The sequence below is a fragment of the Carya illinoinensis genome, chromosome 16, assembly GCF_018687715.1.
Source record: "Carya illinoinensis cultivar Pawnee chromosome 16, C.illinoinensisPawnee_v1, whole genome shotgun sequence".
NCBI lineage: Eukaryota > Viridiplantae > Streptophyta > Magnoliopsida > Fagales > Juglandaceae > Carya > Carya illinoinensis.
The window spans coordinates 23,149,399-23,164,557 of NC_056767.1; the positions used below are offsets into that span (position 1 = coordinate 23,149,399).

General features: G+C 36.6%; 2 protein-coding genes and 2 long non-coding RNA genes across 5 annotated transcripts; 2 read left to right on the forward strand and 2 right to left on the reverse strand.

The window, feature by feature from the left end:
- Positions 1–3,121: 3,121 nt before the first annotated feature.
- LOC122299615 lies at positions 3,122–5,788 on the reverse strand. The gene is made up of 2 exons (XR_006239712.1): positions 5,525–5,788; positions 3,122–3,341 (listed from the first exon to the last, which is right to left on the reverse strand). It is a non-coding gene; the product is annotated as an uncharacterized LOC122299615 (long non-coding RNA).
- A 174-nt stretch (positions 5,789–5,962) lies between these two features.
- On the forward strand, positions 5,963–10,160 carry LOC122299614 (protein Dr1 homolog). Of its 2 annotated transcripts, none has more exons than XM_043110001.1 (6): positions 5,963–6,174; positions 6,291–6,352; positions 7,140–7,229; positions 8,689–8,783; positions 9,315–9,383; positions 9,728–10,160. In XM_043110001.1, exons 2-6 carry the CDS (start codon positions 6,298–6,300, stop codon positions 9,884–9,886), a joined length of 468 nt encoding a protein of 155 aa, XP_042965935.1. In that variant the 5' UTR covers positions 5,963–6,174; positions 6,291–6,297; the 3' UTR covers positions 9,887–10,160. The 2 variants fall into 2 exon arrangements, with proteins under 2 accessions (XP_042965935.1, XP_042965934.1); XM_043110000.1 differs by having other exon boundaries at positions 5,968–6,174; positions 9,725–10,160.
- A 1,663-nt stretch (positions 10,161–11,823) lies between these two features.
- LOC122299857 (protein MIZU-KUSSEI 1) lies at positions 11,824–12,921 on the forward strand. Its single transcript, XM_043110319.1, has one exon. The coding sequence runs from the start codon at positions 12,126–12,128 to the stop codon at positions 12,906–12,908; it is 783 nt and encodes a 260-aa protein (XP_042966253.1). The 5' UTR covers positions 11,824–12,125; the 3' UTR covers positions 12,909–12,921.
- Positions 12,922–13,034: 113 nt separating this feature from the next.
- On the reverse strand, positions 13,035–14,707 carry LOC122299858. The gene is made up of 2 exons (XR_006239788.1): positions 14,569–14,707; positions 13,035–14,218 (listed from the first exon to the last, which is right to left on the reverse strand). It is a non-coding gene; the product is annotated as an uncharacterized LOC122299858 (long non-coding RNA).
- Between the last annotated feature and the right edge of the window lie 452 nt (positions 14,708–15,159).

The following is a 15,159-nucleotide window of genomic DNA, read 5'->3' on the forward strand; positions in this document are numbered from 1 at the left end:
GGAAATATACAGAATGGAAATAAGACTATTTAGCATGATAAAAGTGAAAAAGCACAAATCAAGGAATATTGTTCATGTCGATTTTGAAGGAGATTGGGTTGTAGCTATAATTTTAGAATGTCTAGGAATACTTGGTCTAAAACTCCCCCTCAAAGTGATGGGGATCAAAATCACCATTAGTTTGGACTGTAGGAAAGTGAACCTAGGAGCAGTTTGGCCCTTGGTGAAGAGATCTGCAATTTAATATTGTGTATAAATGTGTTTCACTTGAATGTCTTTGTCGAGAACTTTTTCTCTGATGAAGTGGTAGTCTACCTCAACATATTTGGTCCAAGCATGAAACACTGGATTAGATGCCAATGCAATGGCTCCAATACTGTCACGCCAAATTGTTAGAGTGGAAGGTAGGAGAAGGCCAAGCTCCTTCATTAGCATATGTATCCAATATATTTCGATAGTAGTAATGGCCAAACTGTGGTATTCTGCTTCTGTACTACTCTTGGATACGATGAGTTGTTTCTTTGCTATCCATGTGATGAGATTTTGTCTAGGAAATATGCCATAACCTGCTGTACTTCAGTGGTCATCCAGATTGCCTGCCCAATCAAAGTCACAAGAAACTTGTAAATTTATAGCATTAAGAGTAAAGTAAAGGTTGTAGTCAATGCTACCCTTAAGGTAGCGAAGCACATGCTTAATAACAATTCAATGGGGCTCACAGGGATTTTGCATAAATTGGCACAATTGGTTTACGCCATACGTGATATCAGGATGCAAGATTGTACAATACTGAAGAAGCACAACTACACGGCGATATTCACTAGGATCAGACAATAATTTACTGTTTTCAAATGAGAGTTTCGGACTTGAGGTTGTTGGATAGCTAAAAGGCTTAGCACCCACCATTTTGGTGCTTTCAAGCAGATAAGTTATGTATCATGTTTGGCGTAGGTTGAGCCCATGTTGATTACGGCTAGCCTAGATACCTAGAAAAATCCTTAGCTCACCCAAATCTTTAACAAGAAATGAATCTTTGAGAGATGAGATAAATGAATCAATCGCAGTCTTGCTAGAACTAGTGACCAATATGTCATCAACGTAAACTAACACATACAACTTCACAGAACCAGTAGCATAGATAAAAAGAGAATAATCAGTAGTAGACTCAATGAAACCGTACTCCAATAGGGATTGTGAAAGGTGTCAAAACTAGGCTCGTGGTGTTTGTTTGAGGCCAGACAAAGATATTTGCAAGCTGCAAACATAATCTGGATGATTTTCATCAACAAACCCTTGAGGTTGCTTCATAAAAAAATTTTCATCTAAAAAACCCATGTAGAAAAGCATTTAAAATATCTAATTGATGTATATTCCAATTAAAAGAAACTACTAAAGCAAGAATCATGTGAACTGTAGTGTGTTTCACTATTGGTGAAAAAGTTTATACATAATCAATTCCATACTACTGATCAAAATCCTTTGCAACTAAGCATTCTTTATAGCACTCATTGCTACCTTCAGAGAGCTGTTTTATCTTAAAGACGCAATTATTTTGAACAATATGTTTACCTGGTGGGCGAGGGCAAAGTGACCAAGTCCCATTGATCATCAGTGCGTCAAATTCAATTCCCATCGTAGAACGCCATTGTGGAGAAGAAGCGGCTTGTGTGTAGGTGGAAGGCTCAGTATCGGTGATGACTATGGAGGGTACTTGTAGGGGATGCTAAGTCGAGTACAAGACATTAAAATTTGGAAAGATTTTGGGTTGGGAGTTGCTAGTCATCGAGTGAGTAGTGACACGGCATGGGTTATGGGATTGGTTGTTGGGTAGGTTTGATGCTGACGTATTTGGTGGTGAGGGGGTGCCAGTTGTAGGTGGATCGATTGGGAAACAGGGTGAACTGCTAATTTCTTGGTAGGGAACAACGTGTTTGTTTTCAGGGGTGAGAGAGGTTTGGGAAAATGTAAAGGTTGGAAATGATAGAGGAGGAGACATACCTAGGGAAACTGTACTCGGCGAGGTAGGAGAAGAAAAGACTCCACGCTTTGCAAGTAAATTTTGTTCATTAAAAATTACACTATGTGACACATACGCATGACCAGTATTATAGTCAACACATCTATACCCTCATTGTTGGCTAGTATAGCCGATAAAAATGCATTCTTTATTTCGAAAAGATAGTTTGTGAGGTTCATAGGGTTTGAGTAAAGAATAACATGAAGCTCCAAAAATTTTAAGGTGTGAATATTTGGGATCCATTTTATGAAGCATGTATAAGGGTGTTAAATTGTGTAACACTTTGGTTGGGAGTCGATTTATGAGATAAACAGATGTGAGAAAAGCATCGGGCCAATATGTATTTGGTAGGTGGGACAGAGCTAAAAGTAGTAATTCGGTTTTAACAATATGACAATGTTTTCTTTCAGCGATCCCATTTTGTTGAGACGTATGAGGGCACGTTAATCGTTAAAATATACCATGTTTTTGTAAAAAAGATTTGAAGGTGGTGGAGATAAATTCGTCATCGTTATCAATTCGTGATTGTTGAATTTTACAAGAAAATGCATTTTCGACTAGAGCTTTAAATTGTTCAAAAATTGCAGAAACCTCATTTTTAAACTTAATGGGATATAACCAAGTGAAACGAGAAAAGTTATCAATAAAAAGAACATAATATTTGGATCCACCAACCGAATACACATGGGATGTCCATACATTTGAATGAATAAGTGCTAAAGGCTGATTGGTTTGATGAGTTGAGTCACTGAAGGGTAATTATTAGGATTTCCCTTCAAGGCACGATGAACAAAATCCTTGTTTATTGGATGTGGAATCATCTAAATATTTGGAATGAAACAATTCATTTAAAATAGCTTGAGAGGGGTGGCCTAGGCAATTATGTGACGCCTATTGAGCATAAGAGGTATTATGTGACGCCCCCAAATTCTGTTTGGGATCGGACGGATATTTGAAATGTCGAGACATGCAATACAATGTTACCTGCCCCCGTTCATGACATATAAGATGCAATATTCCTAACATGCATATAACATTATGCAATATTCGCAGCGGGTAAATTTTTTCTTTAGCAATACTATGCACCAATTTGAAAATATCCCAAATGCTTAAAACATATTTCATATATAAGGATCCATTGAACAATTAAGATCACAACACTAGTCCAAAATGCTAATGATCCAAAAAAAACTGAAGATGCAATTTCATCGTACAAATAGTCATTTACGTTAACTACTATATTAACATTGATGTCGCATCGTCGCTTAGTTAACTGTGTCTAGTTAGTCAACTCCTGATTCTCTTTCAGGTCCTGTAACAAGATCTATCATTCGGGAGGAATGGTAGTTGGGACTACCATAGTGAGATTTGATTACAAATTTCATTAAGTTAACAAAAAAAACCTCCACACAGGCTAATGATGCATGGATGACCGTAAAAGTATGATGCATAATCAAATTCATAAGTAATTAAAGCATAATTTGACGTACAACATAACATAACTGACATAATTTAAATTGAAACGTGAATTAAACTTGACTTGACATGAACTTGATCTGAAACTTAACTTAACATAAACTTGCTTTGAAACTTGACTTTAACTGCTTAAATACATACTCCACAGTTGTTGTAGCCCCATGTATTCTACATGTCACAATTGTTGTGTCTCACGTAGTGTATGCGTCACAATTGCTGTGACCCCATACTTCGTGTGCCACAGTTGTTGTGGACCCCACGAAACTAAATGTAACTCAAGATGAAACGTGATTGGAATACGAAATGACAGAAGTCCTAACATAACATAACGTGACTTGAACATAACTTGAAAGATATGACCAACTTGAGATAGGGTTTTATCGTAACATGACTTAAACATATAACATATAATATTTCATAATATGGTATCACATGTAACGAAAAACACACTTAACATGACATACTTGTAACAGTGAACATGACATGACATACATGTAATAGATGATATATTTAACATTATATACTTGTAATATATGACAAAATATCTTATGTAACAGATAAAACTTATGACAAAATAAATTTTGTGTAACAGACAAAATGAAAATAAGACTATTTAGCATGATATAGGTGAAAGAGCATATCAAGGAATATTGATCACGTTGGGTCTGGAAGAGATTGGGTTGCGGCTATAATTTTGAAATGTTCAAGAATACTTGGTCTAACAATAGATATAGCAGTACTCATGTATAAAATCAACTCATGCTTATATATATATATATATATATATATAGGAAATAGATTTCATTGCATTCAATGAAACCGAAGTTATAATTATGATTGATAAATACAGGAAAAAATCTAAATTACAAGCCAAACTACTTATTTGTTTAGGGTTTCCCCGCACACAAATTTTTTTTGTGACGTGCATTGTTTTTATTTCTATAAACTCTCTAATGACAAAATCTTTTGAGATATGAAACTCTGTAAAATAAAAATTTCAATCTTAATTTTTTTGAGAATATAATACTCTGTAAAAACATAGATTACCATCCCCAACTTCTAAAGGAGGAGATAGAAAACCACCATCAATCCTCCAAAGGAAGAAAGAGTTCTCTTGTTATAGGCAATAAATCTAATAGCCTTTTTTTTTAATGCTACCTAACACTACCAACATAATACAACAAAATTACAGAGACTTTAAAAACACTGAAAAAAAAAATATTGGAATCCAAAATACACTGAAGTAAAGGAGATTGTAATGGAATGTGAAGGACACGCATCACTCTAGGAGTATGCTAGACCGTCGATCTTGAAGATGCTAAAGTCATTGACTCTAAAAATGCTGCACATGGTGGTAGCAAACCCTCCTATGTGATAGCAGGTCGGCGCCACATGCGAACTTTGAACCGCGCTTATAGAGCACGCGCCACTCCTTTTGACAAGTCCTTTGATAGTCGAAAAGATCGACAACTTAGAAAGCCAGAAGGGGGTGTGGTGGACTTTGACTTTTAGCCTTTAGACAACATCAAAACAATATCCCTCTAAACTTTGACCAGAAAATACAAAATTAAAAATATACGGTTAAATAAAGCAAGATTTAAAAACAACCAGAAAGAAAGAAAGAAGAAGGGAGAGGTGGAGCTACTTGCCCTTTCGACAGTTATAGGTTAGGGTAGTTTTCTAGCAAGAGAGGAGGTTTTCTGTAGCCTGGTTTTTTCAAATCATTCTTTTTAAATATGTTTGTGTGTTTTTTTTTTAAATATAATTGTAAGTATAATTATATATTAATCTATATATTAATATGATATGATTGATTAAAAAATAAATTTTATTAAAAATAATATTAATTTAAATTTTAAATATAAATAAATTAATATTAATATACATATTAACACGGATCGTATTTATATATAACAAATTTTTTTTTATTTTTTCAATATCAACATTTACCATCAAAACTAGAAAGAGGGCGAGCATACTAACAATAGCAGGTACGAACAAGTCAATGGAACAGAAAATTTCTTTACTAACCAGTCCACATGCCGGGGGCCCACCTCGGCAGCTACGGGGCTCTAAAGGCTATGCTTCTAGGTAACATTATCATTCTACGACCAAATTTACCGACAACTAATAACTCAGGCTCGGAGTAAAACCGCCGTACTGGTGCAGGAGAGGGAGACGTCCGTCACGCGCGGCCAACAAAATTCCGATCCTGCGTGCATAGAACGAGCAAAGGGAAAGAGAAGAGGGGAAGGAAACTAAGCGTCTGGCTATTCCTTTTGGGTTTTTCTTGGTGGAAGAATTTTTTATTTTTATTAAAAAGCGGATTTCAACGTAGAGAAAAAGAGAGTGCAAAAAACATTTCGAAAAGTTACAAAATGTAGTCTCACGCGCCTCTAATATCACGTGCGAATCACATTCCTTATTGCGAACTCTATAAAAAGATCAGAGTGGCCCACTGGGCCCACTCTTGCGCGTGGGGAAAATCTTATCCAACGCGCTGTGTGCCCTAATCCTAATCACCTGCGAGCGAGAATTCGACGCCTTATCCTGAGAACTCAGAAACCCCAACCCCTGTCCATATATCATCGACCATGCCCCTCCCGATTTTCCCCCAACTCGGATCTTCAATCGGTTGACTCGTCCTTCTTGGCCCATAGAATCCAAGATCGCCTTGCTCGGTAAGTCGCAATCTCATCTCCCTCTTTTTCATCGCGCGGATTCAGATCTGTGATATATTTTTGTGTATATGTTTGTTTTTAGATTTCGTATGTTTATGGTTGGATTTGTTTTGAAGGTTAAGTATGGAGCCGATGGATATCGTCGGGAAGTCCAAAGAGGATGCTTCGCTTCCGAAAGGTTTATTTTTTGGGGTTTTCGTTTCTCTGGGCTCTTTCCGTTTTCATTTTATTTTTATTTTGTGCTTTTCGCTAATTTCTTTGAATTTTCGTTTTCTTGTTGTCTGTTTGTTATTTATTTTCCAAAGGAAGCATGGCTGAATTTGATGTATTAGGATATAAAATGAGTAGTAGAATAGAATAGTGATCTGTTTCGATTCAGGGGATTATCTTTCTTATGGATTTATACAGTTGATATTATATATAATTCAATGAAGTTAACTTTGTTGCTACAGGCTGTACCTTCATATTGATTGGTTTAAGTTTTCACTTAAGAGTATGATTTAGGTGTATGCTTTGTGGACCTTTAGAAAATTCATTTAAGGAAAGTGATTCATATAAAAGTAGGTTAACGCACTGAAAAAAGGGAAGGGAGGTGGGGAGTCGAGCAAGAGTAATGAAAGCAAAGTAGTTGAGGAAGCTACTAATATTACATATTGGGGGCATCTATATCAGTCGTTTGGTGGCTAGAAATGTCAAGAGATATTTGTTTAGGCACAGACATGGAAAGGAACTATTTGCTTAAATGGAACTTGTACTTTGCTTTGAGTTTAGAATGGTCTGTGTGCTGGGATGTATAATTCGTGTTCCTTGTGCACTAAATTAACTGTAAAATAGCAGCACTAAGAGAGAATAAAGGAGCCTTATCCATGCATATATATATATATAAATTGATGTTCACACAGTTTATGCTTCTTGTTTCGGTGCACCCAATTACTTTATTGATGCAAACCATGGTTTCTCTCCAGCAACAATGACCAAAATCATCAAGGAGATGCTGCCGCCGGATGTTCGTGTTGCAAGAGATGCCCAAGATCTTTTAATTGAGTGTTGTGTAGGTGAGAAAAAGTGATGATTTATTTCTAGCTTGAATATTGAATTAATCTCTCTTGATGGGTTAATGCAACTGGCACTCAAGATTGAAGTTTGAATGCATGGACTAAAATTTTATTTTATTTTTATGGGATGAGGAGTTTCCATTTGCTCCAAGGACTGTTGTTGTAGATTAATTGTTCATATCTGTGTGATATAATGTCCGGTTTCCCACTTTTTTGTTTTAGAAAAGTTATAATTTGGTATTTAGTTTTAATCGGAGCATCATTGAGTTTAGCTCAATTGTGTTGCAATAAGGTAGAAGTTACAAAGCTTGCATCTCAGCAGGTTTAACCCCAAAGAGAATTTGTGAACTTAGTTTGATTCTTAGTTGTTCTTGAAACTCTTGCTATCCACTTCATGATTCATAATTGAACTTATGTTGCGTTTGGAATTTGAAGACTCAAATTTAAATCTTTCTCCCCAAATCCATGATTTCAAACTCCTTATTTGAAAATATAATTTGAAATTCAAGTTTAAAATCTAATCTAGATCTAAATCCAAATTCTTCTATCTAAACACAACCTTAGGGAAATGCGTCCCTTGCCTTTGTGCATTACCACAAGGCCTCTGCTGCTTCCAAGAACCCCTATATGGGGAATTTGTTTTTTGGTCCCTTGTGTTTCCTATATCATGAGGTATGACTTGGCAATGTACCACAGAAAATTCTACAAGTGTGTTTGAAACTCGCCTTGAATTATCAATAAACTCTCTGTGCCTTGACTGCTTTTTACACCTGACCTTCTCACAGTCCTACTGAGCCTTCAACATGAGCGGACTTAAGCCTTTCTAATTGGAATATAAAGTAAGGGGCACTTATAAAAAAAAAATATATAAATTAAGGGACATATTGGCAATGTTCATTACCTCTCCCTATCCACCATTTGGATGCAGAGAATAAATTGTGTTTATTGTCTTCTCATTACCATTGATGCTCCTGTTAAGGAATAGTTTGTGCATAGGCTCCGAGGCTTGAACAAAAGCTGAATGAATCAAACTTTGGCTAGGTTATAACTATAGGTGACAGAGAGTTTATATTTTAATTGTATTGAATGACTTTCTGAGTTTTGTTTTTTTTTTAAAAAGTAAACACTGTGCTAGTTGCTTAGATCATTCAGTGTATTATTCCTAAACAACTCGTAGGCTTTCTACCTCCATGCGGTATTGCTCAGTGAGGCTTTTGCCCATTGCTGAAGAGTACCCACCGCTTCCTCTCATTGTAGTCCTGCTTTATTGGTTTTCCTGCTTGCTGCTCTAATGTATTCCTTTGGTGGTTTTGACATACTAGCTACTGCAAACTATTTTAGTATATTACTTCGCTCCAAATTGCAATACCAATTGGTTGCTAGTTTATTTTAGATGTTCAATTAATGTTTTCATTTCTGTACTGATTAGAGATTTGCCCTCTATTCTATGCTCTTGCAGAGTTTATAAACCTTATCTCATCAGAGTCTAATGAAGTTTGTGGCAGAGAGGAGAAAAGAACTATTGCACCTGAGCATGTACTCAAGGCTTTAGAGGTTTCTGACATCATGTCTTATCTTGAATGTTGTGTTGTGATGATTAATGGTTCTCTGTCCATGATGCATGTCCATTTCCATATTTTAGTCTTCCAGTACTTTTATGTGTACTTTTTTCTTATTTCTGTACAGTGTTTGAGATTTCATGTACATGATTTAGAATTCTATCGATTGTGATCAAATCCTGCTTGATACTGTCACAAGTTTTGGCACCTTGTTTCTCCATCTATCTCCATGTGACCCTAAGCCATACATCCTACTCTTGAAGGACTATGTGTGCTTTTGAAAATTAAACTTTGCGTATACTACTCTTGACAATCTGGTTAACATTCTAAATATGATCGACATGGCAGAAGTTGTATTACCCGAATTCATATTATACTTCTTTTCTGCCTCAATAATGGTTATTTTAAAATATTAAGAGCGGTTCTGTATTTTTTAGCCCCATTGTTATGGGAGACTAAACATTCTGTGTTGATTTATATCTTTAAAATAATTCTGTGATGACTCACACAAGAATTTTATTATCAGGTTCTTGGATTTGGTGAGTACATTGAGGAGGTTTACGCAGCTTACGAACAACACAAGATTGAGACCATGGTAACTTGTCATTACTTTATGTTCCTTGTGGAGTTTCACTTGTTGCAAGACTGGTCTTTTGAAAACTGTACTGTACAAATAGCTGTGAAAATAGAGACTAGCTATTGGTACAATCGGTTCAAGCATTGTTTTTTTCCAACCCAAATTTTCTCTCTTTTCTTGTCTGACATGAAAAATTCTTTCTGATGCCCTCCATTCCCTTGCGCTTGTTTGGTGTACATATTTTTTACTACTGGTTGTTTTAAAATGGACAATTGAACTGGTGAATTAGGCAGGTGGTGTACATGGTCTAACTTGGCCAAGTGGTTAATTCTTGATGACATTTCGTGAATGTTTTCCAGCAGGACTCTCTAAAAGGTGGCAAGTGGAGCAATGGAGCCGAGATGACTGAGGAAGAAGCATTGGCCGAGCAACAGAGAATGTTTGCAGAGGCTCGTGCAAGAATGAATGGTGGGGCTGCTCCCCCAAAGCAACCCGATCCTGACCAAACCATAGAGAGCTGACTCTAGGATCTTTATTTTCTTAGCCATAGGCAAGCATCCTTGACTCTTCCATCCGTGCTTCTAATATCTCTTATGTTATGTACAAAATATCCTTGACAAGTTTGCTGGCCTATAGGATATGGGCACTTCAATTTGTATTCTATTTATGAATCCATGTCTATAAGCTAATGTAATTAGTGAGTGTTTGTTCAACCAATCGCTTCTTTCAGAACCATTTGTAATTATTTTACAGGAAAACTATTGTTCAGGTCCTTGGGGTTTGGACTTTTTTCTACGATCAGGATGGGGAAAAAAGCATGGGGCAGCTTAGTTTCTTTCTTCCAATTTTTTTAATACCAGCACCATGGCATGGTGCGAAGCCGCACATGGGTTGCAAGAAGATTATTCTTTTGAAACAGGCACCCAAACTTAAATATTCTTCCAAACTTTCTACCAGTTAGAACAGTGATTCTCTCTTATTTCAGTTGTGTAAATCTATTTGTAGGGGTTGGTTCGTCTTTGGCTCTATTTTTGTGAAATTGAGAATGCATTAATAAGATACAGAATTCAGCAAGGGGGGCCGACCATTTCGGTATCCTTCATTCTCAAAAGTACAAAAGGGAAGGAAATTGTCTAGAAATGATTTAAGTTGCCTAGAAAAAGAAAAGATGCCTTGAGGCTTATCTAAAGCGTTTGTTATCAAAATGAGTTAAAATATTGATGCTCTTTGCAGCCAAAGCAAACACCAAATTAATGTGACAAGGCTACTTTTATTTCTTTTTTTAAATCTTTTAAGGTGACAAGGACGCATTAATAGATTTAAATAAATAAATAAAAAAAGAGAAAAAACTATATAGGTGGTCATTTGGAGGGCTGCTAAAAGTGCTCCACCCCAAGATGACGCATGGTGAGGTTAAGAGTGGGTCTCACAAAGACAATGATGTATCTATGTTTTGGTGGATGAATCCCAGAGAGAGGGTTCTGTGTTGTTGGGGTCCCCTCAAGTAAAATGGCTTTAGTTCCCAGGTTGGTGAACAAGTGTGTTGTTGTTGTAGACCCTGCACCCAACATTAGCCATGAGAAATTCAGAACTTCTTGACATCATTTTGGGTAGCTTTGCACTACAAGACATGGGATTACAAGTGTGCTCACTTCCTGAGCATGTCTGGTACGAGAGAGAGAGAGAGAGAGAGAGAGAGAGAGAGAGAGAGAGAGAGAGAGAGAGAGAGAGAGCTTTGGTTGTCAGTTTCCTCAAATTTTCTCACAAATATTTTCTACAATTTCTATGGTCTAAAACTATACATTGATGATGTTTAATAGAAAAAGAATGATGTTTTCCATCATATAGAAAATTATTATTTATCATCATCTTTCATAATATCAAATGATTAAGCACTTGTTTGGATAGTGAAATGAGATGAGTTTAAATGATTTGTGAATAGTAAAGAGATTATTGAGTTGAAATGAAATGAGATAGTTTTTAAAAATTATGTGTTTGGATTAAAAAGTGAGATGAGATAAAATAATTTTAGATTAAGAAGTTATTTTAAAATAAGTATTTGAATGAAAGAACAAGATCATCTCATCTCTGAAACTAAACAACTTGTAAAAGGAGGATAAGCAATGCATATACTATTTGTTTACCTCTAAGAGATGACAACGTTATAATTAATTTACAATTTATTTACAATTTATTAATAAAATAATAATTTTTGAAAATTTTAAATATATCAAATCAAAAATCAAAATTAAAATAAATATTTAAAAAAATCTTATTTTTTAGAAGGTTGTAGAGAAATTGTAAATAGATAATTATTTTATCATTTTATAATTGTAAAATGTATTTAAGAAAAGGAAAGAAAAAGATAAGATAATCCTGTTTCACTGTTTTTGGACTCAAGTCAAAAGTGTCAGTCAAGCAAAATCCAGTTTCTCGGTGCCCCACAAGAAAGCGAAACAACACACAGATTGTCTCCTCAGATTCCTCTCTTTTCTATCTCAAACACTCTCTCTCTTCCAGGTCTCGAATTTATCTCTGATTTCCTAAATCAGTTGGTGGGCAGCCTATGTTTCTTTTGACAGGATTCTCTGCCCCCACAACAAAGAACTAGAGACAACCAAACAAAGAATAGATGAAAGCCCCACATATCAATGAGGGAGAGAACTCTCTTACTCTCGGGCTTGGTATTCTCTCTCACGCACTCTTTTTCTCTTGCATCATCTTTTAAGGAGCTGCCTTCCCTTTGATTTGCTTTCTCAGATGAAGTCAGTCATGGCTAAGAGCTCTCAAGATTTCTCCTCCAAGAGGCACTTCCACTGGTCGACTAAAGTTGGCAACGAAGACGATGATGAAGTTCCAAGCATCAAATCTTCCTCAAAAGCCGTTGAGGAAGAGAAAAAAGAAGATGATAGGGTTGCTGGCCCGGGACCTGTAGCTGCTGCAGCCCAAGCACAAAGGAGAAAACTTCAAGCTGTGGTGGTTTCGAGGGTTCGATCGGTTTTGACCGCTTTTGGAAGGAACCGCTCGAATCTACCTCTGGGTCTCGGTTCCCGAGTGGTTGGGACTCTCTTCGGGCATCGGCGTGGGCGCGTTCATATTGCGTTCCAAAGGGATCCCAATTCTCAACCTGCTTTCTTGATTGAGCTTGCTACTCCAATTAGTGTCCTGGTTCGAGAAATGGCATCTGGGTTGGTTCGAATTGCGTTGGAGTGTGATAGGGAAAAGGAAGAAGAAAAGAAGGCTGTGAGACTGCTTGAAGAGCCGGTATGGAGGACTGATTGCAATGGAAAGAAGTGCGGATTTGCAACGAGGAGAGAATGTGGAGCCAAGGAGTTGCAGGTCTTGAAGGCTGTGGAGCCGATTTCAATGGGTGCTGGTGTTTTGCCCGGGAATGAAGCTGAAGCTGGGTCCGATGGAGAGCTCATGTACATGAGGGCCAAGTTTGAGAGAATTGTAGGGTCTAGGGATTCTGAAGCTTTCTACATGATGAACCCTGATAGCAATGGAGCACCTGAGCTTAGTATCTACTTGCTCAGAGTCTAAGCAGCAATTGAAGGTCTTAGTTAATCTCCTCTTTGTACTTCAAGGTCATGAAAGAGCAGTTAATGATACCTTGTTTAGCTCTTCAATCATGAAGATGGAGGCCTAGATCTCTGTCTAATTAAGTACTTTTCTTTCTCTTTTTTTTTTTTTTTTTTTGCCCTTTGTTGTCTATGTAGAAAAGTAAGGGGTGGGTTATACTTCGGTAGTGTAGGTGAGAGGGGGGCAATACATTACAACATGATGGTGGGTGGGGTCCTGAAGGTGTGTTTATTCATAGTTTTTCTTTTTTAATCCTTGATTTTAAGTGATGAGACAAGGAGGCTAATGCAATCATGATTGTCTTCGCATTTTGGTTAATTTTATCTTCTTTGCCTGTAGTACTCATATTGAATGAAGAATTGCTTGTGCAACTCTTTGAAAAAGTACTCGGGTTAATATCACTGTTATGGGTTATGGCAGGCAGGCTATAATATATTTCATGACCAGTTTGAGAAATCACTGTTGTTAGAGGAATCCCCTTTTCCTTGTTGGGCGACAAACTTGAGGAATTCAATGATAGTGGAGTTATGCCATTCTGTTTTGCATAGCAATTTGATTACATACTCGAATGAATCTAATCATTCTCTTCATAGTTCAGTTACTCTTTACACAATCAACCTTTCTTCTCAAATGTCACATAGTGGGTTATATTATGTGGAAGTAGATTATTTTCTCATAATACTTTTTTTTATTATTATTGAGAATATTGGGTAAAGTTATGTATGCAAACTGGGATAATTACTCTGGCAGTGCAATTATTTGGATGATTGGTACTTCTGATACCACATATTTGGATCATGTGACTCCATGTGAAGGTCTAGAGAAAATAGATTAAAGAATATGATCCCAATGAACATTCTATTATATTATATTTTTTTCTGGTGTGTGTACATATGTATTTGGAGAAGACGGCTGGCTTGTCTTCATTAATTTGTCAAATAAGTTAATCAATTATGCCTTGTCTCTGTTCTTTTCTAAAAATCTTTCAAGATCTTTCCCTGTTCAGCTAGGATCCTTGGGAAACTTATAGTTTATACATCCATTCCTCCCAAAAAAAATTCAGCATTTGGTCCAAAAGTGTAAGATGCTTCTAATCATTGCTTTTGGTGCCCCAGTTAGTGTGTGAAAATGATCCAAATAAACTTGTATTAAAGCCTAATCATAGAAGCCATCAAAAGCAAAAAATACAAAAAGAAAATCATACCCAATTCCTGACATAGAATTGAGCTTTTCCTCTTGTTGACTGCTTTCCACCTATGCCATTTGATTCTCTGCAAATTTAAATACTCAAACACTGTTACATTCTCCTCCTTTTGTGACTTTTTAGTACCCAGTATAGCCCACAACTTTTATTTGCAACATCCACAAATAAAATCGTCAAGACTCCAAGAAAACAAATACGGATGACATCTTTTAGATGGGTGATTTGGTCATATTGAAGAGAATAGCTTGCAACTTTCTGCTAGTTTCAAGGCTTCCAAGTTTCAAATAAGAAAATTCCTTTATCTGCTCTCTTTGCAGAAAAACAGAGAGAAAAGAATTGAGGAAGAGAAGGGGCATTTCAGAATTCTGAGGGTTTTGCATTACAGCTGGGACAAAAACTCAAAATAGTTGAGATTACCTTCACAAAAACCAAAGCTGTTCTGATGATCATCTTCTTATCATTCTTCAAAAGGATTCAAAAGTTGCTTGCCGTGCATAAAGTTGGACGTAGGTAACCCTCTTTATACCATTATTACTCCAATAAATGCAACCTTAGCTTTTTAGCACCCATGAAATGAAACGTTCACACAAAAAACGCGGACTTTGTATTAAAGGTGATCCACTACTACATGTCTGTAGGGCATGTAGAGTTGCTACTTGTCCAAAGCTGTTTTTGTTATGGACCTAATGGACTAGGTGTTTGAAAGGGTAGGCACCTAAACAAGTTCCAACACTAGTTGAAACTCTTTAAACAAGATTGACTCTCTGCCGCCTAAAACAGTAACTTTTCCTCGAACTTTTCTCTCTACTCCCTTCATAGCCCCTTCCTCCCTCCCTCCCTGCCTCCTTTTTTTTTTTTTTTTTTTTATATAGTTGTGATGAAAGTTGATAAATTACGTTTGGAACATCTCTACCTACACATGCACTAACTTCAAATTTGCAGGCCGTCAATGTACAAGTTTGAACAAGCCATGACCCAAGAAGATAAGCGTGAGTCAATCTCATCCGC

Bases quoted from the DNA above. Each gene is read 5' to 3' on its own strand.
- LOC122299857 (XM_043110319.1), top strand. From the start codon at position 12,126: ATGAAGTCAGTCATGGCTAAGAGCTCTCAAGATTTCTCCTCCAAGAGG.
- LOC122299614 (XM_043110000.1), top strand. From the start codon at position 6,298: ATGGAGCCGATGGATATCGTCGGGAAGTCCAAAGAGGATGCTTCGCTT. The intron at 7,230-8,688 runs GTGAGAAAAAGT...ATGCTCTTGCAG, and splicing joins TTTAATTGAGTGTTGTGTAG to AGTTTATAAACCTTATCTCA. The intron at 8,784-9,314 runs GTTTCTGACATC...TTTTATTATCAG, and splicing joins ATGTACTCAAGGCTTTAGAG to GTTCTTGGATTTGGTGAGTA.